The sequence below is a fragment of the Prenolepis imparis genome, unplaced genomic scaffold (genome assembly GCF_030444845.1).
Source record: "Prenolepis imparis isolate NDT839.2.m4 unplaced genomic scaffold, iyPreImpa1.0 SCAF_4, whole genome shotgun sequence".
Lineage (NCBI taxonomy): Eukaryota > Metazoa > Arthropoda > Insecta > Hymenoptera > Formicidae > Prenolepis > Prenolepis imparis.
In genome coordinates this window covers 1791905-1819724 of record NW_028141162.1, presented here as the reverse complement: position 1 = coordinate 1819724, position 27820 = coordinate 1791905, and the positions used below count along the sequence as shown (strand labels likewise).

Sequence of the window (27820 nt, the reverse complement as noted above, 5' to 3'; positions counted from 1 at the left end):
TCCCAAGTCTTTAGACCTTTCTCCCTATTTCTTCAAAATTTTAATTCCTCAATTAAAAAATTTAAATGATTAAGAATAGCGTTAGAAAGGATAGAAAGAAAATGATTAATTATATAATCAAGTTTTTATAATCTAAATAAAATTTTGTCAATTCTTGCGAATTTATTAAAATAGTAAATTATACGCATACAACAATTTCATCTCGAATTAATATGTACATCGTGTTTCGATAAAAATTTATGATTATTATAATTATTATCAAGCATGTCTCCGTTGATCTCCCACAATTTTGACCCAGCGTACAATATTTTAAGAAATACGCACGTTCTTTCTTCGAATTATGCAATCGCTTTTCGTGTGTACTACTTTTTTCACATGAGAGTTTCGTGTCGTGAGAGATTTAATGATAAACTTTGCGGTTTTCCCCTTGCGAGACTTGTACGTTGAAAAAAAAGAAATACCAATATGACGTGCCGAGCGCGATGTGTCGTTCCGATATATATTTCATTCAATCTTAAAATTATTTGAGCATTATCTCTCGACGATAGAGGAGATTAGGAGAAACGGAAATCTCATCTCCTCGCAATAAATCGCGGATATTATGAATATACAGCGAGCGCATAACACGAAACGATGAATGACATCTCGTGCGCCTGATGTGTTTTGATCGGTCTTCCTTATTTATGAGCTACTCGTTCGTAAAATATGCATATCTCGGCTTGAAAGTAATCGCTCCCAAGCTGTTCTTCGACAACGACGAGCTGTCTTTTGTAACGTCAATCGCGCCTCTCGATATGCCGGAAGCAAAACAAACGTCAATCGTTCGCCGATTCTTGATTCCGGACAAAAAGTTGTCGCGAATAAGGAATCGCGGAAGCGATTCGACAGACGTTTAGGAGGAAGCAGATTTGACATCTCGCATTCGAATATTAATATCGAATGTTATAATATTTAAATTAAAACTTAATGTGTGTGCGCGATTTGCGCGGTAAGTTGCATGTTTCTCTTTCCGACTTCCCGCTCTTTTGACGTCACAATCTGGTACACGCAAACACGATGGAGCTGGAGCGTTTAATTTCGTTCTTGTTTTGTAAACGTTGACAAGATTTTTTATATTTGACAATTTATTTATTTATTTACTTTTTTTGCAAACTGCATGTGTTTAAATCATAACGAAGTCTCATAACTTTACTACGTTGAAAGCAAAACTGCATTTGACGCAATTTGGAACCACACGATGGAATTATATATGTAAGAATCGCTTCGGCGTTACGTGTCGATCGTTAAATTGGCATACCCTTATGTCAGCATATCCGGTCTTTACAATCCTAGTTAATTAACTTTGTAGAAAGAATCGATCTATCCTTTCCTTCCTTGCATAATCATTATCATCATTATTGATATTCAGTTTTAAAGCTTGGACGTTTTTTTGCGATATGTTAATATAAAACAGGAGTGAAAAAAATATATGCAAATATTAATTCGAAAGTTCAAAGGTAAAAATTTTTACGATAAGGAATACGAAAGAATATATATCAATATCATAGAGCGATTTTATGCAATTTATAGCACAGTAGTTTGTATTATGTGCGAAAATTATGTGTATGTACACCGGAAGCATCGATGAGCGATCAGGCGTCGTCGGATTCGCGATCGCGGGAGATGATGAGGGATAATCGGTGGTTCCTGAAGGACGAGACGTAGGGGGATATGTCCGGCTGCTTGTCGTCATCTATGACAGGCTCGACAGATGCGGGGCCGCTGCAGCCCCAGGAAGATCCCGTGCCGCCGTCGACCTACGACCTCAGACCTTTGTCCGAGGGCGATGGCTCGTCGGCTCGGCGAGGCCGCCGTCATCGTCATCAGCTGCGACGTCGGATGACATCCGCCCCGCCGTCCGGACAAACGATACAGCTGACTCCACTTTGGGAACACGTAGTACGCGTCCAGACAAAATATATTAAATTAATCATATTTCATAATATTATAATATTTTATATTGTATATTATATAATTATATATATATAATATTATACAATTATATATAATAATATATAATTATATTTATTATATTATATTATCAAGATTATTATATATCTTATATCTATATAAATTATATTTTATTTTGTGTTTTATACTCTTGTATTTCTTAATTTCAAAAATTGGAGCACAATATATGTACTTTGTTTTTTTTTTGATTGGAAATTCTAATTAGAATTTGCGATTCGCGGTTTTTCCGGCCAGGTGCGTACGCGTAGGTTTCCATCCGAGATCGACACACAGGCCACCTTCATTGAGATCTCCGAGAGACTTCGAGACCCGGAATGGGAGGTGCGCCAGCACGCTCTGCGAGTGCTAATGGACGTTCTACCGACGCTGAATGCCGATGCCGTTGACAAGGTCATGCAACCGGTGGTGCCGGAGCTGATCAATAATTTGGGGCATCCAGCGCCGGCGGTACGCAAGGGTGCCTTAGACGCGCTGCGGGTCTACCTCATTCACACCCCCAACAAAGACAGCGTGGTCAAAAATGTAAATACCCGCAATGCGCTGAAAGAGAAGCTTTTCTTCCATTTTTTAAAATATCCAATTAAATTAAAATTAAATTATAAATTAAATTAAATTAATCTGTTCAATTATTATAAATCTAAATTTCTCATTTTTTTCTTTAGTTTTTAAATTTTACTTTGTTACTCGATAATGAGAAATTTCCACGAATTATGTATTTTATCATACAATTTTCTCTTCGTTATAAATAAATTTTTAGAATAATTTATTTATAAATAAAAATTATATATATATAAATGTGAAATTTATACAAATTTCTAGATCTTTCTCGCGACTACTTGGTTCTCACGAATTCTTTTAAAAGTAATATACGTTAACGAGGAGTATTTTTGTTACAGATCCTTCACGACGGCTTGAATCGACCGGACGCTCACAATCCGTTTCAGACGAACGTGACGACGGGGGTGATTCTGAGCGCACCGCTGTTGCTTTTCCCGTCCTCCGACAGTCCCCCACCAACTATGCAGATCCTTAAAGACGCCACGGTCGCCTTCGCCGCACGATTGGTCCAGGTACCGCACCAGGAGGCCGTTCTCAAATCCCTTATGAAGATTCGCGATGAGGTCGGCGACGAAGAGTTCGAGAGCTACTTGGCGGATTACGACGACAAGCTGAAGAAGAACATCGACGTTCTTTCCAAGATTTACAACATCAAGCCGAACAAGAAAAAGCTTGAGAAAAATCACGCGCGGGATATTGTCAAACCCGACACGAAAGAGCGTATCTTGGACAAGTCCTGGGACAGCGACAGCGACACTTCAGGTATTGCCGAGGAAGAGGACGAGGGCGCTATACCACCTGCGAGGGTTGTTCTGGAGACCGAGATCAAGTTCAACGAAGATACGGCCATCACGATGACGATCCTGGAGGAGAAGGACGAGGACGAGAGCGGGGACGAGGGGAAGGACGAGGATAAACGGAAGACGCCCAGACGCGTCCGCTTCGGCGGCGAGATCGTCAAGTTGAGGACACCCGATAGCGACGAGACAGAATCAATCGAGATAACACCTAAGACGAGGATCCCGCTTCCCGTGTCGCCGGCCACCAAGATGCCGGAAACGACGAATCGAAGACGACCATCGTCGCAACCTTGTAGTCCCCATGCGGGGGAGAAGCGAAGATCGAGAAAACGGGTTTCCAGGTCGGCATCCAGCAGTCCCAAGAGAGAATACACTCACAACGCGCAACTGAGTCCTAAGAAGAGTATCCTCACCCGAACGGACGGTCCTGTCATCGTTATCGACCCCGTAACGGAAGAAGCTAAGAGAATCAAGAAAGATAGAAAAAGCGGCGAAGTAGTTTCGGAGGATAAAGGTTCTAAGGTAGATGGTAGTTCGAAAGAAGTTAACGAGATGTCGAGGAAGGAAGATACCACCTTAGCTCAAGCAAATAAAGATGAGAAACTGACGAAGAATAATGAAAATAATCGAGCGAAGGATGAAAATAACGTGTCCAAGGCAGCTCAAGTTGCAGTCGCAACACCGAAGAATGCGTCCTCGAAAGGAGAACAAGCGATCCTCGAAGGAAATCACGCGATCGATGAGAACGTTTCCGAAACTATCTCGCGGCGAGAGAAGACTTTATCGCCGACAAAGCTGTCGGGTCCAAGTGGTCCAAAGGCAACTGAAGAGAGCAAGGACGACGGTCTCGAAATGGAGAGAGGACGCTCGAACGAAGACGTTCGGAAAGCATCGGAGAGCAATTTTGCTCGCGATTTTTCCAACAATCTGCCATTCGGATCGCCGATTAACGGCGAATGCGAGGCGCGAATAGATCGCCTGGTCGGCGGCGATTTTGTCGATGACGACGAACGGGAGGACGTGCGCATTTTCGACGATCGCGCGACCAAGTACGACGACGGCGAGGTGTCCGTCAGGAACGGTAACAGTGAAGGACGAAGGGGACGGAGCGGTCAATGCTTCGGCAACCGGAAGAGCGCGTCGGAGGGGAACGGAAGTGTCACTTGCAGCAGCAGCGAGGGCGAGGGTAAACCGCGAGAACCTAGCTGGGAGAAATTGGGGTTGGTCGGTCAAGAGGTGCTGGACGATCTGCACAATAAGGTGAGTGGATTCAGAAAGCGAAGATATTTTCGAATAATTTCGAAGTTAATAAATACACGAAATATTTTATACATGTGTATTGCATATGTAAATTTATTGTATATATATTATCAATTTTTTTTAAAGATTCTCTTATTAGTACAAATGTACGTTTCTTATCGCTTGTAAAAGTGAGATATTTTATTTTATATTGAAATGAGTCCTTCATAATTCTTTCTTAAGATATTTCTAAATAGTATATATTTTTTTAATCTCTATAAAATTTCTCAAATAATATAAATATTTACGTCAAGTTCGAGGACGAGAATGATTTATTATTCGTGTAAATTAATTTTTGAATTATAAATTGATCGTAATTTAAAGTGTAAATAATTCAATATATCCGTGTATTTATTTATGTATCTCGTCAGAGAAGACATTGACATCTTTTTTACGCGAAAATATTTGGTATCATTTCCGCGGTTGTAGGGTAACGCTCCGCTTCTGGGACTCGCGGCGGGGATTAACATGCTCATTCGGGGACCCTTGACTTTAGGACAGGTCGCCGGTCCGATACATTAGTACACGGGTGAGAAGTAGGTCGATCGATTCTCGTCGACAAAAGTTTCGTCGCGTGACGTAACGTGATTTAAGCTCCATCAATTATCGGGGTTACGTGTGCACGCGTACACAGGCCCTTAACGTATCTTTTTCTTCCCCCCTTTTTTTTAATCTCATGCACATACACGAAGTACTTATTTTCTGCGATGTTTCGTATCGAACATCATATCGCGGCACTTTATGTGTCGTTATTAGAAAATTACGTCTCACCAGATAGACCGCCAGACGTAGTAGAGAGCTTCACGTGGAGATGTGTGACCTCGATTTGCATTCGATCGACTTGAATTAATCCGCGGACGTGGCGTACTCGTAATAAACATCAGGCGAGTAATCGAAAAGCTCGAAGTCTAGTCTTAGCTTCTCGTACAGCTTTCGCACCGTCGCTCCGTTTAATTGACGGAAGTATATCCTGGAAGCGTTGACGTTACCATTACTATGCCTCCATCTAGGCTTGATCTTGTCCCGCAATCCTAACTTATTGATCGCGTACACTTGATCTCGCCACAGCGATTCCACCTACAAAGTTAATGATACATTCACAGAAAATTTAATTCAAAGCGAGAATTTTTTTTATTAAAAAATTGATTTTTGAAGAGATATTTAATGTAAAACATTAGAGACAGACAACGAATACGTAGTTTCGCGGGTTCCGACACTCACATTCGCAATAATGTCATACTTGACAAGGCAAGGGGTGCAATAAAGGTAATACGGCATCCAGTGATCATCACCGTAACTTCCGAGATCGGTGTCGATCACGTAATCAACAAATTCTCGAAAGGTCGGTTCTACACCGGCCGGAGATGGTACATTATCGCGTCGGATCACCTGATCCGGTCGTGGTTCCGTATAATTTTCTCCTAAAGATTTAAGAAAAAAAAATCATCTCTGTATTCCGTATAAAATTCGGAGCAATCGAACATTTTTTTTCGTCATTTAAAATGACAAAAAAAATTTGAAATATTATATATAAATCGTGAATTTCAAGATCTATTTATAACAATTATCGCTTGCGCGAAGAAGAGAACTATCGCGATCACACACTTTTTCCCTCTCTCTCACCCTTTTACTTTCTCGTGACTTACTGCGATACTTCCGCACGATCTTGGCTCCGTACTTGCGATAAAAGTGCAATGTTCCGTGTTCCCGGCCGGCGACGGAGTTCTCGAGTTTATCGCGATAGGCGCTCAACAGTCTCTCGAACGGATGCCGGACGACCAAGAGTCTTCCGCTCGCGTTTAGGACCCGTTCAGCCTCAGGGTACTCGAGTTCCGGTATCGCCCTCCTGGCGATGGTCGACAATTGTTCCCTACCGCTATCCAACGTCTCCATAGGCACGTTCATCAATAGACAGAGATTGTAGAGCCAGGTCGTGGTGCCGGCTTTGTACACCGGGCAGTAGGATATGTTGTGTACTCTGTTGTGGCAAAATGCGCGATCTTTTCGATAAATTTGATCTCGATTTAATTGATTCTTTATAATGTCAAAGTATTCTCTTTTCTTATAATGAACCTGTCCATGTAGAAGACGGTGTACTGCGGCGCGGGTGGATGTTTGAATGACAAATCTTCAGCGAGCTTTCGATAGGAGCCTAAATAGTACTTTTTGCATACTCTTTCAACGTTCAACAATCGTCGTGTGTTGTCTATTTCAGCTTCGATCTAAGATGAATGATGTAAAATCGCGAGATTTTTCTCTTGAAATTTAAAAGCATGACGGATAAAAAGGGCCTATTTCTGTCGAAAAAGTGTAGCGTAAATTATACATATAATTTTATGTCTTTAAGACTTTATTTTAACACTTTTAAGATAAAATCTAACCACTTCCATTCAGCAGAAAACATAAAATTATATGAATAATTTACGTTATATTCTTCTTAGGCAGAAATCGGTTTTGTTTACCTATCATTTGTCTTCCTCATCAATATCGTTAATAGAATGCAACGTGTGACTCACCAACAGCTTTCTCAACTCATCGGCGGTGGGAAGAGGTTTATCTTCATCTCCGATAATGATAATAAACAATTTTAATGTCGACAAAATAACGCCGAGGCAGACGACGATTTGAAATAATCGGAAAAGCACACGTTTCTGCTGTCTTGACATAATCGAGACGCGATTTGCGATTATTCCGGATAAATGTATAATCACCTCGTGTATCTTTCGCTTATAACCGTAGAAATGTTAGAACAGAATTCTTCCTAGAGTTCTCTCGCAAGGCAAACATATTCTCTACACCTCCTTTACCAACTCTACGCACAGACTGACTGACCGGTTTTGTGTTCACCAATTGTGATGGTGATGGATCTAGAGTATCATCGGCCCCGAGCTGATCACCGATCATCGTAATTGTAAGAAAAAATATCGCTTTAGACCGTCTCAAAATGATCGAATGATTTTTTAATAACAGAATTAATTTTGAGATAATTTTTCCGAACGCGAAAGATGATTTAGCAAAGAAGGAAAGAATGAATAAATTGGTTCGATATCGATGAACAAAGGTCCACTCCTGAGGTTTGAGTGGGGAACGTCACGGCCAAAGACGTTCTCCGCATATTAATTCCGTTAGTTCAGCTGTTCAAACTCGTGTGACACGTTCTTTGAAAAGAAAGCATTCCAAAAATACAAATATATAAAATCGATATGTCAAACTTGTCGAAAGAGCGACTTTAACGTGTTAACGGATCAATCTCTATTAAATTCCTCTGTCGTGCTCGCGATACTAATCTATTTATGTACGGCTGTCGTACGTCCCGAACGACGATCGCGATTGTCACAGGTGCGCCTTGTGTTCATTCAGCGACTAACGTCAAGGTCACTGCACTAGACCTTTTTATGAATGCACGCGCGGCCTCGGCCTCGTCTGCTCGGAGAGGTCTATGAAAATAAATACCTTTAAATCCCTCCCCCTGCGCGCACAATCGATTTCTACGGGAAGTCGTTTGTGTATCCGGGAAAACGAAATATGTTTCTCCCAACTTTGACTTTTTGCGACACATTGTATAGGCGCTGCATAATTGATCCGCGATGTCACCTGCAGGTTCCTACTTCCTACCCGCTTTAGAGTCAGTTTTCTATACCGGATAAAAGTTTCATAGAAATCGCTATTTGTCGTTGAATAATGTAATCTTTCAATTTTCCGCGAATCGATGAGCATCTCATTTGAATACTTCCTACTCAATTTTTTATTGGTGTCAAAGTAAAATTTATTTAAAAATTAAATCTGAAGAACATCGTTCTTCTATGGTCATAAATACATTGTTAGTTTCTCTCAATTAAATTCTCAAATGAATGAAACCTAATTCGATAATGATTCATGAAAAAAGAAATAAATGCAAAACGCTTTCGTCGAAATTATTACGTCGTTTTTTTATGGCAGAGCAAAGTCGAGTTTATGCGCTATGCCAAAGCAAAGTATGAATATTCTACGATGAGGGGTGAGAGTGAAAGAGGGTGAAAAACGACGGGAGAGATTTCCCTCGCGAATCATTACACCGCGCGCAAGAAAGAGAGAGAGGGAAAAGGTGCAAGAAAATAATTAGCCATTGCGTGTCACGTCGCTCGGTCCAGGAAAGCGCCCGTTCCCTTGTATATGCAAATCAAGTGGCAATTGTACCACCACGACCGAATGTAATTTTCAAGCCGTTCTCTGATTCATCGTAAGCGCCATAATCAGCCGGTCGTTTGTTCGCCGGCGCTGACGAGACGCGTTTGAGGATATTAAAAAAAAGAAAAAAGAAACAAAATTCTACACACGAGATTCTACGAGAGATATTGTAAGAAGAAAAAAAGATGTTAAGCCCGGTATCGATTCCGCGGTTATAGAGCTCGATAGGAGAACACGCGGTGAGAATGCAGATGCACCGACCGGTGCATATTGCATTCGGTCTCGCTTTGACGATCAATAATGTCGGACTCGTGAATTTCCAGCGACACACCGCTCATTCGCTCTCGTGTAATTGGATTTCCCGCGAATAAAAAAAAATGTCTCCTTATATATATCGCAATTTTATTTATTCCTCGACAGAGACGAATGGAGGCAGGATAGAAATGATTCAAGCAAGATCAACAGAAATCAATATGTACGTAATTAAAGATGAATCACGCGAGTGTAATTCACCTAGTGGCGGTTTTATAACGATTCAGCTATTTGGCTAAGTTAATTCAAAGAATAACGAACAGGCAAATGCGGCTTATTTTCTTATTACGTGTAATTGGGAGGCTTGCACGCGAGATGAGCACAGATAGAAAATATAATGTTGCCTATATACATATATATATATAATGATAAGAAAAATCAATCTTTTTATTGAAAAAATTAAAATCTTCTCAAGCTTTCCCGAAGGCTTTCTCTTCTCTAACAAATTATTTAATATATTAAAAATAATATTTAATAGATATTTAATTAAAAGATTTAAAAAATAATTTTTTAAAGATAAGATAACAGCAACTTCTTTGCGCTTAAGTATCTGACAGTGTTTATTAAACCGTAAGAGATGTCTGGAGTACAAAAATAATCATATGATCATGACTATTACAATGCATTATGCATGACAGAGCTTTTAATCGTCTTCTAATTAGGAGTTGTCTTGCTCTTTCAGGACGATTGGCGGGCACGCGTGAGAGGCTTGGAGAGAGTCGCGTCGGCTCTGCGGACGTCCTCGGCGCTGATCGCGATAGAGTCGCGATTAGGATCGCTTTTGCATGCGGTGCTCGGCGGCGAAAGGAGCTGCCGGGTGGCCGCCGCCGGGTTCGCGGTGGCGAAGGTAAGCTCCTCGTAACTTTCGTCAAGACCAAGCCTTAAATGCGCGGAGATCTCGGCTAATTTATTGCCAGGACGAGGTAATTGCCAGCGGATAACGCTGATTGTGAGCCTCGTTATTATATAAAATATATGTACGTACATGTATATCGCGCGCGAAAAGTGTATCTCCAATGGAGAAGGAACCTTGACAGTGGATTTCGACATTTTTGTATATATATCGCCTTCTTCAAATATTTAAAAATATTTTTAAGATTAGTTGAACATTGTTTTCGATACCGCGCGCGCGCGTAAGAGATTCCTGAATGAAGTCCATATTATCGATATTCAATCCTAGAAGCATTTACAATTCTTACAGCACAAAAGTTGCAAGGACACCTATGTTTCATGTATATCCTTTTATCGTAAGTTGCGTAGAAGACGCTTTTAACGCGACAGCTGGAGAATATATTCTGCAATTCTTTCGTAATGTCATAGGCTTATGACGCAGCATAGCGTCAAACGCTAACTATATTCCATAGTTGTCGATTTTTCGTCCCACGTGTCGACATTCTTATATAGAGACTGTTTCGCATTTCTAGATCGTGGTCGCCGGTGTCTCGGAAGACGCCTTGAGAAAGAGATTGCCCCAGCTGGCTTGGGGCCTCGCCAGACAGGGTGGTCCAGCTGCGGCGCAGCTCGCTAGGATCGCGATGCTCAGACTGAAACCCAGCCTCCTTCTGGAACAATTGCTGCAGCCTCACTGTCTAAGCGCTAGAAACGCCAAAGTAAATCTGTTTGACGTAATTCGTTCATTAGTTTAGATTCTTCGTCGATATCTCGAGAGCAAAAATCTGAATAAAAATTATCGCTCCCTCCCTGCCCCAAGCTAAAGTTTAGTTGTTCTTCGCAGACGAGAGAGAACGCGCTGCAGCTGCTGATCTTCTCGCTGGTGACGTTCCCGAGCACCGAGTTTAAGTTGGATACTGTAGCTAGCCGTGTGGCTGCGATGGTCGCGGATCGTCGACGCAGAGTTCGCCAAGCTGCTCTCGATGCTTTAGCCGTTTTGGGACAGATCTATGATTCCGAGGTAGAGCTCGGAGAAACTTATGCAACATTTTATGAATAATGCGCGATTCTAATTCTGCAACTTGGCGTTTCATATAGAAAAATACGTCTGGGACCAGCTTTATTTTTAAGCTTTGGTTTTAAATAACACGCGCAGTTAACAATTAGAATGATTTCATTTGACAGCGCGGTCTATTGTGTTCGCAGGAGGTTCTCGAGGCAGGAAGACGAGCGGCCGACGGACACGCCGATGCCGAGGCAATGCTGGCCGCCGTCAGAGCACGGCTGGCCAGGAAGTCGCTGCCCCTGGTGTCGGCCGATGGCCTTGTGGTGTACGGTTTGCAAATTTCATCGACTGTTCAGATCGCTACGGGTAATAATAACCGGGAACAAACGAGAGAAGCGTATAATGCGTGTAGATAAAATAAAGTTATATAACGAATTATCGGCGAATTTTCAAATTGAATAGAGATCTTTATTATGCTGAATGAGTCTTGAAATCATCCCGACTCTCCTTTTAATAGCAGATGATTCTCCGATCAATTTGGGAGGTGACGAAAATATCGAGGCTTCTATAATTTTTTTAGAGTTAGAATTGAAAAAGAAAAACTTCGCAAACCAAACTTTGTGGAGTCAAAAGATGAACTACATCCTTCAGTTAATTTTAGATAAAATTTATTTTGAGGCTCCTGGCTCCTTGCCGAAATTGTGACGTCAGAGGCGAGAAAACACACGCTAAAATTTCTTAGATGCTATTTCGAAATAAAAAAATATTTCGATGAAACAGCACTTCAGATGGCTTTAGCACACTCTTAAAAAACCCCGAAAACTATCCTTTTCCCTTTATAATCAATCAACAGCTGTAAAATGTAATATTATGAAGCCCAGTCCGTCTGGTCTTTGCACATGCGCAGTCATTCCGCATGTCAAAGTCTGATATCTCGATCATTTTACAGATGTTGATTGATTATAAAGGGAAAAGGATAGTTTTCGGGGTTTTTTAAGAGTGTGCTAAAGCCATCTGAAGTGCTGTTTAATCGAAATATCTTTTCATTAAAAAATGGCATCTAAGAATTTTCAGCGTGTGCTTTCTCGCCTCTGACGTCACAATCCAATATGGCCGCGGTGAGCACCCAGGAGCCTTAATGAAAGTTTAATTTAAGACTTTAGTTACAAAGTTGTATGATGCAACACATTGGAAATTTGCCAAAAATGATAATCCCTCTTGACATTTTCGCTAAGGAGAAATTGACTTTAAATTTAGAGAATCTGGAATATTCCAAAGATTAAAAAAATATTCAATAATTCCAGAATATTCTATATATTTACTGAAAAATTGTATTATCAAGTAATTTAGTACAGCAGAAACTCTATTGTATAATAAAACTTTAAATTTTATAACAGAATTAAAAGACATCACAATAAAAACTTTGTTCTATTATTATTCGTTTTATAACAGAAATTAAAATTTCGTAACTTAAAAGATACTGTAAAGTTTGAATACAATAATGTACTACAATTAATATTTTATGTTGATTCGTCTTACAATCACGTACGTGGAAAAAACCATGTAGTATTTGAATATTTAATAAACATTTTAAAGCCTCATGTTTAGCCGCGTGACATTTCGTTGTAAAACACGAGGTTTAATATTACATATAAGTTTGATTATCTACACGCAATCGTAAAGCTTGTTCTCTTTAACTACATGTGTTATCTTTTTTTCTTTCCCTTCTTCTCTCTCTCTCTCTCTCTCTCTCTCTCTCCTCTCTCTCCTCTCTCTCTCTTTTTCTGGTGAGAGTACACATTAATTTTGTATCAAGCGCAAATATGCGGAACCGCGTTTGATCGAAAGAACATAATTTTTAGTTGACAACTTAAATGTACATTTATCCTCGATTTTTTTACGAACAGGTCCCGATGTCGATTGGATCGTGGCGGGAAGCGGCTCGGTCTCACCTGGTACCGGTCGCACCAGAGGTGAGATCATCGCCACATCTAGATCGGCGCAAGGAAGAGCATCTCGGTAAGTAGTTCGGAAGACCATTCAATATAAAACTATGTATCCATGTAAAATCACTGAATCATCGCCCTGTTTCTTCTAGGAACGAAAACAATCGCGAAAACTCGTGGATGGATAGACCAAATCTCGTCGCGCTTGGTGTCGGTTTGCAATCTAAGACCGAACAATCGACCGCCTGGCAGATATTGCCTTCGCAAACTAACGTAAGATGACCTACATTTTCCATTTTATCTCTCCATACATCTTCCATTTTACGATCCTCTCATACAAGAATATATATGCGTTCATAAAGATGGAACATATTAATAACAGAAAAAAATAGTAATAAGAGATATATGTTGGAACTATATTTTTAACTTATTTGTAACTTTATAAATTAATTCTTTAGGTAAACACAATTAATTTTATATCGCAAGAGAGTTTCTATAATACGCATATCTCTTTACGTATTTATTAAAAAGTATGTATAACAGGTTGATGCTAATAGATTACGATAGATTAATGAAAAAAATTATATTAATGACTTTTGGCATTAACGTTATTACTTTCATAAAGTGTTATCGATTTCTCCATATACATATAGCGTTTACATACTGCCAATTTTTCCTGATGTCATCGTCACATTATTCGTCGGGTTATTGAGCTTTGCAATGCAAATGCTTTAATAGCAAACACTTAACAAAGTAGGAAGCAAAAAACGAGGAAACGTGGGATACATTTTTTTCCATCGAGTTTTATTTTGCATATCTTCGCGCAACCCTTTATAATTATTCCCCCGTCGAGTGTGCGAGAATTGAGTAAGGAGCTTTGAACACGAAAAAGAAACATTGTACTTTGCGTGTGATTCAATAACATAATATCTTCGCAATTTGTATTTGCATATCAGTTGATTTCGTCGACGAACGTTTAAATAGAGATTATCAGGTTTATTAAGGTCACTGAAATATAAAAATACTCCGTGTGGTGAAAAATATAAAAAATGGCCAGTATATTTTTAACATTTTTACGGCGTCACGTTCGTTTGTTTCTTTAATCAATTCCGATGGCATGTCACGGATAGGAGATACAAAAATATTGCCACTATAATATAGGTTATTATATAAATATTTTCTCTATTAAATTTTTTATACATAAGAGTCCATATTTTAAAATACAAAATCTCGTAACGCAATTATGTAACGCGTTTAATAAATATCTGTCCGTGGAAATGTGTCTCTGTCAGAAGTGTCGAGGGTTAGAGTATCCCGCCGTAATTTTATCTCAGGTTCGACGTCGTGTTTAAGTATTTTCGGTTTTGTTACAGGACGACAATGGAAATGAGATAAAAGGCTCGAACGGACGGAACGTAAATGCGGGTAATGCGATCCTTCCCGAATTTTAATTAACTAGTTTGATCTTTTATGAAGTCATTTTGTAATGACAATTTGATTTTCTGCAGGAGTATTCTCAAACGTCAGTTTAAGATTCGAAGAGCAACTGCGAGTATCTTACACACCAACGGATCAGTACGATTTCGTTGAGACAGATGCTAAAAATCACAGGGAGATTTCCGACAATAATTTTGAACAGAAAGCGCGAAATCGTAAAAACGTTAATGAAGTTGCTAAAGAAAAGGTAAGACTTACAATTGTATAAAAAATACAGGGAGCGTATAATAAATTTTATATATATTCTATATTTTCAATTAATTTTTTTTCATGTAGAATCATTACTTTTCTATTTATACTACTGATTATAGGCCTGTATATTATAAATATACTGTACAATGTAATAAGTTATTTTTTATTATATGATGTTTTTGTGAAATTATAATATAATATATTATTATTATTAAATTACACATTTATTAATTGTGCAAAATGTGTGCTTACAGGAAAGCACTGCTCTCCGAGGAGAATCCAAGATTCCGATATTATTGCCGACACGCGAGCGGCCTAAAATAACTACGCAAAATCGTGAAAAATCCATCAATCTGGAATACATCAATTCTAATTCGCGAAAGCAAATGAAGGATGCGTTGGACAGCAATAGCAACCGCATAAATTCGCGGCAAGAAAATATTCGGTGAGCATCATTGACATCATTGCGAGAATTCGCATTTCACACATTTCGAATTGAATTAACACTCGTTAATTGTGCATGCAGATCGTATGCGGCTGCGTATCAAAGGCGAAAACGTCTCCAACAAGAGGCGAGTCAGACTTTGAATCAGACATTCGATTCGCATTGCGGTGGTTATCGTTCATCTTATGCGAAAGCTCCGGAAATAACAAATAGAGAATATAACGTAAGTTATTTCATTCATTTTCTTCCGCATACAAAAAATTACATATTTAATGAAAAATTTACGAAATATTTAATAAATATTAAGTTAAAAATATAAAATTAAGTATTAAAATCGTAACAAACTTTAAAATTATAAAAAGATCTAAATATCAAATAAAAAAAACGCGTGTGTACGAGGGGGTATCCAAAAGAAACCGAACTTATTTTTTTTTAATTAATTTATTTAATTTTTAAACAAAAAACCTTCAATCCCCTTCGAAGTACTCTCCACTGGCACTAATACACTTGTCTAATCTTTTATTCCATTGTTCAAAACATTTTTTAAATTCGTCTTCTGTGATGCTCGACAGCTCCTCCGTCGTTTTTTTCTTCATCTCAGCAACGTGGGCAAAACGCTTTCCTTTCATGTCCCTTTTCATTCGGGGAAATAAAAAAAAGTCGCAGGGGGCAAGGGTGAATAGGGGGGATGGGGCACAGGGGTCATGCCATTTTTGGTCAAAAATTGGCGCACAGACAGGGCTGTGTGAGCAGGGCGTTATCGTAATGGAGAGTACTTCGAAGGGGATTGAAGGTTTTTTGTTTAAAAATTAAATAAATACATTTTAAAAAAATAAGTTCGGTTTCTTTTGGGTATCTCCTCGTATATCTTTATAAAAATATATTCAAATTGCAATTTACATTTATATCTCTCTATGATTTTGCAGAGCGTCGTGGGAAGCAGAGATTTCTCGAATGACAATTACGGCAGATTTGTAAACGACGATTTTACGGATAAGAACGAAAACTCGGATCGCGCAGGAGGACGTAAACGATTATCCAGAAATATGCAGCAACAGACGCTCGTCGAAATGTGAGTTCTCGAGTCATCAATCTTTTCCGATCCGCGAAAACTTTTCTCACAATCAGCATGATTGATTTTCGTTTCTACAGGTGCAGCTCGATTCACGAGCGACAGAGAAAACTTGCGGATAGAACTATGTATCGACGATTACGAACTGCTCCGAATCCATTAACTTGCGTGTATGATGAATCCGAGCATCTAAAACCACAAGTCTCGGATAACGATAATAGAAACACGATATACCGGGTAAGATAAATTGTTTCATCGCTCCTTCTCTAATTAAAGACAACGATTGAATGTTTAATTTTCTCAACAATAATCTCGCTAAAAAAATGACCCTTCGATGTTTAGACAATTTGATTTTAAATTGGTCTCTTGATTTTATAGATTTAGAATCTAGATTTATGAATACTAATTTAAATCGTGTCGCAGTCGAAGGATTGTAGGAGCAAGGATGGATCGGAAGTGGCGGAAGAAGAGCGGAAAACCGAGATGGATCTGGCCTCGTCGGATTCACAGGAGAACGGACCTTCTCCCGTGGAAAAAGTGAATCCTCATCGTCGGAGGCTACGATCGTTGTCACCCTCGGAACTCCATCGACCGCGACAGTTCGTCAAATTGGCCTCCAGAAGATTTCACACCGCGTCGATGTACGACATGTAAGTCTCTTAAGATTAAAGCTCACGTTCTCTCGAAATAAAATCGGCGACGACACGCTTATCCTGGCGAACCGACTTGACATATATATCTAATTTCTTTTAAGCTCTCGAGAGCACATAATTTCAGACAGGATCGATTCTGTCCTAAAATAACTGCGAGCAAGATGCCCGGTTTATCGATCACCGAGTGAAATATGCGTATAGTAATAAACGTCGCCCTTTAGAACTTTCATATATTTCGAATCCCATATAAAAGAACGAGTCTAAAAAATGCGAAACTCTTTGCAACTCGCTCGATGTAATTTCTTTCCATCCGAACGAAAGAAACCTCATCTCGAGACTGTAATTACGAAGATATTACATACGTGTTCGAGATAATAGCGAAAGGCTGTGACGGCTCGCGAAGGTGCGCGACCTCGTATTTTCGCTTAATCTCCATCTCGTTCACGTGGCACACATTATTTCTTAACACATTTAACGCGACGCGTGGTAAGATCCAAATCGCCGATATAGACGGTACGACGGTGAATTATTTCAGGTCGGCGAATTATCGCATGTCGACGATTTTTCAAGTCGATAAACACCCTCCGATCAACTTTTTAAATTTATAAATCCGCATTCTCCGTTCTTTCGTCGAGATTGCGAGCTGATCGCGGATTTAATTTTTAATACCCGCTCGCGTATAAAGTATGTCACGAGCGAACAATTTTAACCGGTTCGAATTAGCCGGTCGATAAAATTAAAGGAGAGAAGAAAATGTCTCGCCTCGAAGGAGAGGAAAGCGTGCGTGCGACACGATATAGAGAAAAATTTCGAGAAAAAATTTCGAGAAAAGGAGAGAGAGAATTTTATTTTTGTATACGGAAATTATACGACTTAAAATTCCTAGTGTTTCCAGAGCGTTTATACATGGTATTAAAAACCTATGCCATATCCACAACGTGTGCACATCATGCGGGACTATTGTAGATTGTCGAAACGCCTTATCGCGCTATCGTCCGTTCTCCTCCTCGTTGAATATTTTACGTCTAAGCCGACACGAATAGCGGCTAATCGCTATTCAATATTTCCTATCCCGAGATGTTTGCTATATAAACGCGAATACAGGCAGAAACTACCTCCTTGTACGTGTGTAATTTTTTTTACTAGATTGTTTCTAATCTCCCCCATATATTTTAATTTTTTTATAAAATTTTCCTAATTAATTTTGCCCAACTTTTCTCCCCCTAATAATCTCAGATATTTTTCTCTCAAATATTTAAAAATACAAATACAAAATTTCTTTGAATATGATTCTACACGTGAATCACGCTGTTTCTTTCGAAACGTAAATTGTATGACGATGTGTATGAGACAATTGGGAATTTCGCGTGCCGGCAATTAGAATCAATTTTCGCCGAAACAAGGATAAAATATGGGTGAACAATAATCTCAGATTCAGATAAGATTGAAATTTAAATTTAGAAATCCGAATAACTGTATACTTATATTCTACAAAATTATAAAATATTTAGTCTAAATTCCAAGACTTGTGAAGAAAAGCGGACAATTGCGGTTAACACTTGCTTCAACCTTCTTTAACCGCGTTTCACCGCGGATCGCATGACTCGACCTGGCAGCCCTTTCTTCTCGTGACCGCGAGGAGAAAAGGGTGAGTTACGGTCAGCCTAGCTTGTATTTAGTTTCGCGAGAGAAAGAGAGGGTGGTTTGTAAGAGCGTAGAATAAAAGAGGGGGAAAGAAAAATATATAATCTCATTATCATTATATTTTTTCATCTGTAAAATTGGACGTTCAGTCCACATTTCAGTTATACTTCTATGCTTTTATTCTCTCACATTTAAATATTTTTTATTATTTTTTATTTCTCTTTAAAAAGAGAAAAAAAACACATTTTAAATTCATAGCTCGTACATTCTTATCTTCTTCTCCTCTTAAAAAAAAAAAAAAAAAAAAAAATATATATATATATATATACAGAACTATAGAGAGAACGAGGAATCGCCGGAAGGCTTCGGGGGCAGGAGGGGGCAAGAGGGGGCGAGCGGACATGGGGGGGCGTCGGGGACGACGTGGGGCGGCAGCGGTCAGCGTCGGGACGCCTCGCCATCTCCACTACGTAAGCCTAAGCCACAGTCGTGCGTAAGTGGTCGATTGTCGAGCGTACCGTGTCCCTCGTGAACGCGATATTATGCATTTCCGTTCACCATCCTTTCCCGCCTTTCGCGAGAAATTTGCGGAACACGGTGCGCGAAATTAGACCATCCCGACCACCCCGATCATGTGCTTGCGCGAGTGTCGTCGACCTCTGTCATTTAAATCGGACTGCAAACGCATCCCCGAGTGCATCCGAGTGTGTATATACCCGCGACGTACACGTGGATTAGCGGGACGACTCGCCCTTGAAAAGTCGCCTCTCCTAGGGATGGTAGCGCGATGAGTATCGTAAAATCTCGATCGAATGCGCGACAGTATAGAATAATTGCGAATTCGATCGTGCGAAATTATATGCAGAGATTTAATCGGAACGAACGACGACTCGGGAAATGTTAAAGGCTGAGAAAAAAGTAGATGCAAATAAAATAGAGTTAACGAAAAAAAAAATAATAATAATAATAATAAAGATATAGGGATAAATAATGTAAAATAGGCAGAAGCGAGAACTGGATAAAAATATACAGTCAGTCAGTTTGAACCTCGGAATGCGAGTTTCTTGGACGTCTAATCGATAATTAATCGGTGGCCCGATCTAACGCGAGTTCCTGCGTCGTTCGAATTATTCCGACGTCATCAATTTCGGATATTTCGCGACGCGCAGAGCTAGTGAACTTTGAAATTGTCGTTGTTAGTATCGATTGATTCTTCGGTGCTCTCTCTCGCGCGTCTATATTTCTCTCCTTTTAACGATTTTAAGAAGGTCGAGGCGTCGCGATATTTAACCTCTCGCACATGCAATCCGCTACCATCCCATCATTGTACGGTGCACAATATTAACTGTCACTCACGTTCATTAGAAAATTAAATACAAAGTAAGAAAAAATGGCTCGGAGATTAAGAAGTCGAGTTGGAAAATTGATAGAGCGAACAAAAGTCATTAGAAGTCGGTCGATGATTAACAGAAGCAGTCCTTCTTTGCGAGCGAGAGGATGGACATTTTCACGTGATGATGACATGATCCGCGAACGATGGATTGCTACCTAAGTGAACAAGTACAAATTACTAGTACGATAAAGATATAGAAAACGCGCGACAATTATCGCTCGAGCTATGAAGAAGTCGCGCTTGCTGGACATGCTCAGTTCATCGACGTCGACGAGAACTCTGGAACGGGACTGTTGACGGGAGGAAGGATGATCCTGAAATTTTGCTCGTGGCCGAGCAAGGCGAAGGAGGAGCACAAGATCGCGGACGCCGTTCTCCGTTGCTGCCCGTGCATTTTCCGATGCAGGAAATCGGTCGGCGTCGACAGCGACGACGTGGACGACGGCGCCGCGTCCATCTCGACTGTCATCACCACAGCCACCACGCCTGTCATCGCCCTAAGACTGAATCGAAACGGCGACACGGTGTACGTTGACCTTCGTCTCGTCGAGGGAGATTTCTTTGTGAAATAATAGCATAATTCGTAGAAAAGATAAAATAATAATTATTATTATTAAAATGGGTGATATTTAATATTATTAATATTAATTTTAATTACAATTACAATTATTAATAATTATTATTAAAATTAATATTAATAATAATAATTACCATCAAAATAATTATTATTATTTTTAAAAGACGCTATTGGAAAAGATAATGCTTTTCGAATCTTTGAGAAAAGATAGACTTGAGATTGATCAAACAAAAAGAGAGAAAAAAAAAGAGATAGCGTGATATATGAAAATGACTTTTAATATTGAGAAATTAAAGAACTTAAAAGAATTATTTCAGGTAATGTTTCGTCAAAATTTTTAGGAAAGGTCGACTTTAGCTCGATTTAAAAAGTCACCAAAGTAAATGTGGCGAACATCTGTGTGGAGATAGAATTTAATAGATTCAAGTATATAAGACGCACGTTGGCCTTCCTCGTCAATCGTGACTCTCGTGTTATTTTATTTATACTGCCTGATTCGTAATTCCGCGATACCGACGCGATTGAACTTATATAAGCATATATATATATTATATATATATATGCGGCGCATGTAAAAATACTACTTTGCGCGATCGCGCGAGGCATCGCTATACTGAAATATTAATGCGTTCGTAGAGCGCGAATCTACGTGATTGCGTAGAAACTTTCGATTGGATTTCTATTTCTGTATTTTTTTTTTTTTTTTTTGCAGCGATAAAGCGGTAAAGGAAGAGGAGTACAATGCGCGAAACAAACGTCACTTGTCGCCGGAGGCGAAGAACTGTCAGGTGCAAAACTCGAACAAGGAGGAATCCCGGTACCAAGGTATGTATCAGTCCTACACTGAGAGAATTTTCTTTTAGAATTTACCCTGAAAATCATGGTAATCGTGGGACAATATGGTATGAAAAGAATTTTATGAGAATTTCTCTGATTAATATTTATGACAATAAAAATAATAATATCTATCACAATAAAATATAAAACATGTTTGATTAATTTTTATGTTTTACTACTATTTTAACTGCATAGTAAAATTAATCAAACATATTTTATATTTTATTGTGATAGATATTATTATTTTTATTGTCATAAATATTAATCAGAGAAATTCTCATAAAATTCTTTTGTCCCACAATTATCATGATTTTCAGGGTAAATTCTAAGAGAAAATTCTCTCTCTGTATTCTTCCCAAGAGAATTCCATTTTTTCAAAACAAACTCTTCTATTATGCTTGATAAGAAAAAAAATAACCACTACTCTTTGGAGATTTTTAACTCCTTGGTTCACGCTATATTTGATAAAAAAATATGACACACTATGGCGAATCGGTACCGATCGGTTAGAAGTTGCGCTTACGACTGTCTGTCGTGTCGAGGATGGATTCAGGGGATCAATTCGATGGATTACTTAACGGAGATGCTGAACGATAAGGCGATGCCGAATAAACTGTCGAATGAAGCTTTCGGCACGAACGCGCAGCTGAAGACAATGGAAATGGAGCGAGAGGTTCTTCACCTCGTCGTGCATACATATAGGGAGCTTTCGTTAGACTTAGCCGGTGATCAATATTCCGCTGGTCAAGTCTAAGGTACGATCGAACCGCGCGCGTTGCATCGTACGAAAAGTCAAATCGATAGTCCATCTATCCGCCGAATTATATTCATATTTGGATGCCAGCTTCCTTTATTGCTTATATGAAATCCGTAAGATATTCCTCACGCACATCACATGGAGAGAGAGAGAGAAAGAGAGAGAGTCAAATCTTTCTTATAAAAAAAGAATAAGAATACAGTAGTATTTTTTGTAAAAAAAATGGGATAATTTTTCTATTTAAAAAGGTGTAACATAAATTAGACATAAAAGAATTTTGATCACTTTAATAAGGATAAAAATGTTATCGTATCCAGCGAAAATGTAAGATTGCGTGTATAAATTATGTTATTTTAGGCAGAAATCAGCCCTATCTGTTTTTTCAAATTTTGTGGAAAAACCAAACGTTTTATCAATCTCTTCTACGAAGTATAATTTATGTCTCTGAATTTTTAGAGTTTCTGCGATCCTTCTCGGTCGCGCGCGGTCGCCCCGAAAGCGCGGACAGCTCATCGTCGGACGTTTCCAGGAGCGATCGACGAGGGATCGACGAGAATCGGGATGGCGCAGTGTCGCGTTGTAATCACAGCGACAACAGCGGATCGTCAACTCCGCGAAGTCAGGATGACGATCCGGCGTTCGACGTTATCACGACGAATCGTCAGGACGATCGCGACGACGTCGACTCCTTTTTCGTAAGAAATGCCTTTCCAGATTATCGCCCTTGTCAATTTTTTTTTTTTTTTTTTTTTTTTTTTTTTTGACCGACACGCGTCAACGAATCTCTCCCCTTCCCGCCCCCGCCCCTAATAACAAATCAGCAAATACATAATTTTCACACATACAGGGTGACTCACCAACAATGAAGATTAATAGTTCGATAATAGATTTTTTCGCATATGTGGAGTCGTTACTTCCTCAGCGAAAATTTAACGAACGGCGTTCGTCGTTTGACGCGACATTTTATTTTCCAACATTAAATATCACGGTAATTAAACGTCAAACTAGAATTGCGAATGAAAGTCTGCTTGAAAAATTGACTGATTTTCTATATAATTATTCTGTTTAAATAGGCATTTCTTTTTTTAAATTTTGCTTCTCACTTTTTTCTAATTTCTCTCTTTATTATATAATAATGTAAAATTTTGTACATTTAAAGAAAAAAAATGTTATTACTGTGTGTTAAAATATATAACATTTAATATGAGAAGATTTAGACTTTTTGCTCGTTAAATCAAATGTTATTATTTACTAGATATTTTTACGCAACACGGATAATCCGGATAACCTTCTCGAATAATTTCAGACGCCGTTGGACACCAACAAAGTGGAATACCCGAGCCAGATGGCAAACGTACCGGACGAGACGTCGAAGAAATGGAACAGCGAGGACGACGCGAAGCCGGCGAGTCGAATGGGATCGATTTCGAGGCACTCGACTCACGGGGAGCTAATCGTGAACGAGAATCGCAGCGAGAGCACGGAGAGCAGTTGCGGCGCGCAGTTGGAAGATGTTAGATCGAGCGCGAGAAGAAGATCCATCGTATCCGCGACACCGAACGAACGCGTTTTGCCCTACGAAGATCCAAAGATGATCAAGGAATTGCTGCAAACCAAGGCCACGAGTCCCAAAAAATCGGAATCGTACCGATCACCCGAGAATCACAGCATCAATAACTCGCCAATCTCCGATCAATCGCCGTCCAAAAGAAATTCTCGCTGCGGTTCGCGCAATTTGGTTAGTAGACAGCAAATTGTAGAAAAATTGATCAAATTATCATTAATAATTGATCGTTAAAAATTGATAGAATTATCGATAAATAATCGTTTCTATCCGAGTAACAGTTGTAAGTAAAATTGGCGCATTTCATAAATTTATTTTCTCTTTGAATTTACCCTGAAAATCATGAGAATTTCTCTGATTAATATTTATCATAATAAAAATAATATCTATCACAATAAAAGATAAAATATAAAATATGTTTGATTAATTTTACTATGCAGTAAAATTTAGTAAAATTAATCAAACATATTTTATATTTTATATTTTATATTTTATTGTGTGATAAATATTAATCAGAGAAATTCTCATAAAATTCTTTCCATACCATATTGTCCCCACGATTACCATGATTTTCAGGGTAAATTCTAAGAGAAAATTCTCTCATTGTCAGTGAAAATATATGTACATCTATTTAACATTTAATCATTTGGATATCAGGCCGAGAATCTCAGGGATTCCAGCGAGGAGAGAATAATCGCTTCCATAGTACCTGACGAGGATGCTTCCGTTCAATCATCGTTGGACACCATCGCTCGCCCACCCATAGACATCAGTATGACCGGTGAATCACCGGCGATCATCATCGCGTCGAGGCCCCATTCTCACGAAACTACCGAGAATCTCGAGAACTCACGTAATAAGATTCACACGCAGGAGGTAAGAAATCACGCGTGTAACCTTGCTAAGGAGACATTAATCTATGTAATTACGGTTTCAGTCCACGGAAGAGGAGTCCAGCGTAAACGACACCTTGGAGGACAGACAAAGTAAAGACAGCACGAGCGAAACGAATACCGAACCGGGAATATTGAAGATCGAGGTACAGCTTATGATAAAAAAAATGTATTTTTTGTTTATATACATATAATAATATAATCCTTTTCATTATGCGTGAAACAAGTAAATCTTTCTCAATGAGGGGTGTTATAACAAATTGTTTGTTAATTTTTTCAAACACAGCCTGAGTCTGTGGAAGCTATCGAGTCGCGTAGAAGAATCGTCTCAAAGGTACCGATACGTAGCATCAGTAGATACCGAGCGCCTTCCAATAAAACAGCTTCTCCGACCGAGAAGTCCTCTCTGGAAAAATCCAAGAGGATGGTACAACAATGCTTCGCGCAACTGGATAATAAAGATTGGTAAGCGTCAGTCTTAAAAAAAAAAAAAAAAAGAATCCAGTCTATTAAAGCACGAGTATCCTCGTATTCTACATATACGTTTCAGGGAAATAACGACGAAGGGTTTGAAGAGCCTATCTCAGATCTCGAAGCAGCATCCGGAGTGTCTGGACGCGTGCGCGACCGGAACGATAGGCAGGCTTCTCGGACGACATATAAAGAATCTTCGTTCGCAAGTGGCGCGTGCCGCGTGTCTCGCTGCCAGCGATGTCTTCAGCTCGCAGATCCGGGGGATCGATCAGGTAGATATAGATCGAGCGTGCACGAGAATAAATAATAACTGATTTTAATCTCAGTGATTAAGAATTCAATTACATTCCTAAACACACCATCGCGATCTATCAATACTATCGATCAACGCGAATTCGCATGGATTATATATGTATATATAAGTCTGACATCATTTTTGTAATCTTACTTGACGCCTATCATTTTTATCCAACATGTAATTGTTTTTCATAGGATTTGGACGATATAGCTGGAGCGTTGCTTCAAAGAACAGCTGATACGAATCGATTTCTTCGAGCGGACAGCAACGCGGCCCTAGATCAGATGGTGCAGTATCTTCCGCCTCACAAAACCATCGGTATTATCGTACTTCGGGGAGCGAGGTAAATTTAAAGTTTTAAATTGCTAGGAAAGATTCGTACATATTCTCTATATTATTTTATCACTTTTCTAATTTCGCTTCCTAATTATTCTGTTGCAGCCATCAAAACGCTATCGTGCGCGCAGCGACCGCTCGACTGCTATCCGACATCACCGATCGCATCGGACCAGATCACATTATGATCTTACCACGTGACGCGAAGAATAAGCTGCTAAATGCAGGCGCGAAATTGTTGATGGACGGAAATCTAGACGCCAGGTAAAATCGATTTTTATCGTTCTTTCATGTCTAAAATTGTTATTCCTACATAGAGAGAATTTTCTCTTAAAATTTACCGTGAAAATCACGGTAATCGTGGGACAATATGGTATGGAAAGAATTTTATGAGAATTTCTCTGATTAATATTTATCACAAAAAATTAAAAATATTAAAAATAATATCTATTACAATAAAATATAAAATGTTTAATTAATTTTACTATGCAGTTTAGTAAAATTAATCAAACATGTTTTATATTTTATTGTGATAGATATTATTTTTATTGTGATAAATAATAATCAGAGAAATTCTCTAAAACTCTTTCCATACCATATTGTCCCACGATTTTAAGAGAAAATTCTCTCACTGTAGTAATGGCAATTTCTATTAGAATTTTGATAAATATTTTTTTTTTAGAAATTATGCGAAAAAGATGTTTCGACGCCTGACTCGCTGCGAGGGATTTCGGAAAGCGTTGACGGACGCGGTGCCGGAAACGACGTTGAGGAACATCGACAAAACCATGAAGACCCTGTAACCCCGATCATTCCGTTCGAATTAAATCTGCGTAATGTTATTTAACCTTTTGCCCCCATCGTTGTCTCATCATTAAACGAACTACCCCAGAAGACTGCTTTATTACGCAGAGAAAAGATTTTAATGATCCGTTTTAAAAGTCGATTTAGGGTATAGACGAGAATTTTCTACAACGTATATACCGAGACAAGCAAGCAGCCGTTTCTCTCCTGCGTATTTCTCTGTATATTTTCCTTCTGGAAATTAAATAGAGCGAAATGATGTGATTTTAATAATTGTATAATGTCAGGAAAAAACGAGAGAAAGAGCTCATCTCGTGTCACGACTTTCGTCTCCCCTTTCTCTCATCACAATGAACTCGGCAAAGTTTTGATACTTGTAATTTTAATACATATACGCATGTATATTAGTTTTTTATATGATTGTATAAAGGATGTGCACTTTGACGTAAGTGCGTTTGGAGAACTGTAGTGCCTTTGTATTCGACGATTGTTGAAATTTCGCGATCGCAAAATTTTAGCTCAATTCTACATTGTAGCGCTCGTGACGTAAATTGTGTTGACGTCGTGAAGAAAGAAAAAAACATTTTTGTCTCACTGTTGTCTTCACCAACTCTACATTGACGAGTTGCAGGAAGAGAAAAATATAAGATATAAAAGAAGAGACCAATGTCTATAGCGATGAGTTTGCTTCGGAATCGACGATGCTTTCGACGCGAGTCGAAAGTTTAAATTCGTTTGTTCGATACCATAATTGTTTGTAAATCTAATTGTAACTCTCTAATATATAAAATATACTCTAAACGCGCTACAAAGAAAAGTATCGACGAATGTTTATAAATTTTTACGGAATAAATATCAAATGCTATATAAGACTAGAATTTGTTTATGAAAATGATTATTGAACATTATTTGAGACTTCTCTCTCTCTCTCTTCTGTGATTTGTAAACCGTCCATTAGAATTGTATATCAGAGAATTCATTTATATGTACAATATAATATAAAATAATTTATACGCGTACACGTATATACCAAAGATAATTGCTTGTTATTTATTGAGAGAAGGCACACATATATATATACTATTGATAAATAAAATTAATATTGTTATATCATATAATAGTCTACTTATTCGCAATGAAATTTTTGGAAGATATTCATATTATAGTGATTCAGAAAATTGTTCTTCTCTTTCGACTTGAAGTCTCTTTCGAGGCATCAACAAACGATTGAAAGTAAACTCGCAATTATCATTTCTATCAATATCGAAGAGTAAGGCCTACTCAGTAGGCTATGTTAAGCTATTTTATTGCACTCTTGCAGAAGAATATTAAAAAGTTAGGTTTTTTATTTTGCATTATTAATAATTAATTGAAAGTTAGTGGACTAGCGATAAT

General features: G+C 38.7%; 3 protein-coding genes across 6 annotated transcripts in view; 1 reads left to right on the top strand and 2 right to left on the bottom strand.

The window, feature by feature from the left end:
• The window catches only part of Eya (eya transcriptional coactivator and phosphatase 2), a 78248-nt gene that overhangs the window by 34443 nt on the left and 15985 nt on the right, over positions 1-27820 (bottom strand). The window lies entirely within an intron of this gene.
• LOC145934654 (uncharacterized) lies at positions 1711-27504 on the top strand. 2 transcript variants are annotated; one of them, XM_083035259.1, is made up of 27 exons: positions 1711-1938; positions 2245-2532; positions 2907-4628; positions 9829-9993; positions 10571-10756; positions 10882-11058; positions 11244-11409; positions 12951-13062; positions 13142-13262; positions 14363-14414; positions 14498-14673; positions 14933-15123; positions 15205-15346; positions 16050-16195; positions 16276-16432; positions 16619-16845; positions 21175-21287; positions 22513-22751; positions 22904-23044; positions 23363-23794; positions 24278-24496; positions 24558-24659; positions 24800-24978; positions 25064-25259; positions 25480-25628; positions 25727-25885; positions 26304-27504. In XM_083035259.1, the coding sequence occupies exons 1-27, from the start codon at positions 1711-1713 to the stop codon at positions 26422-26424; spliced, it is 6306 nt and encodes a 2101-aa protein (XP_082891385.1). In that variant the 3' UTR covers positions 26425-27504. The 2 variants fall into 2 exon arrangements, with proteins under 2 accessions (XP_082891385.1, XP_082891386.1); XM_083035260.1 differs by lacking the exon at positions 22904-23044.
• On the bottom strand, positions 1787-7498 carry LOC145934671 (carbohydrate sulfotransferase 11). 3 transcript variants are annotated; one of them, XR_014425087.1, is made up of 6 exons: positions 7184-7498; positions 6741-6889; positions 6314-6645; positions 5889-6088; positions 5439-5744; positions 1787-1923 (listed from the first exon to the last, which is right to left on the bottom strand). XR_014425087.1 is itself a non-coding variant. In XM_083035296.1 (5 exons), exons 1-5 carry the CDS (start codon positions 7331-7333, stop codon positions 5514-5516), a joined length of 1062 nt encoding a protein of 353 aa, XP_082891422.1. In that variant the 5' UTR covers positions 7334-7498; the 3' UTR covers positions 4623-5513. The 3 variants fall into 3 exon arrangements, 1 of the variants encoding a protein (XP_082891422.1); XR_014425086.1 differs by lacking the exon at positions 1787-1923 and adding an exon at positions 3043-3179; XM_083035296.1 differs by lacking the exon at positions 1787-1923 and having other exon boundaries at positions 4623-5744.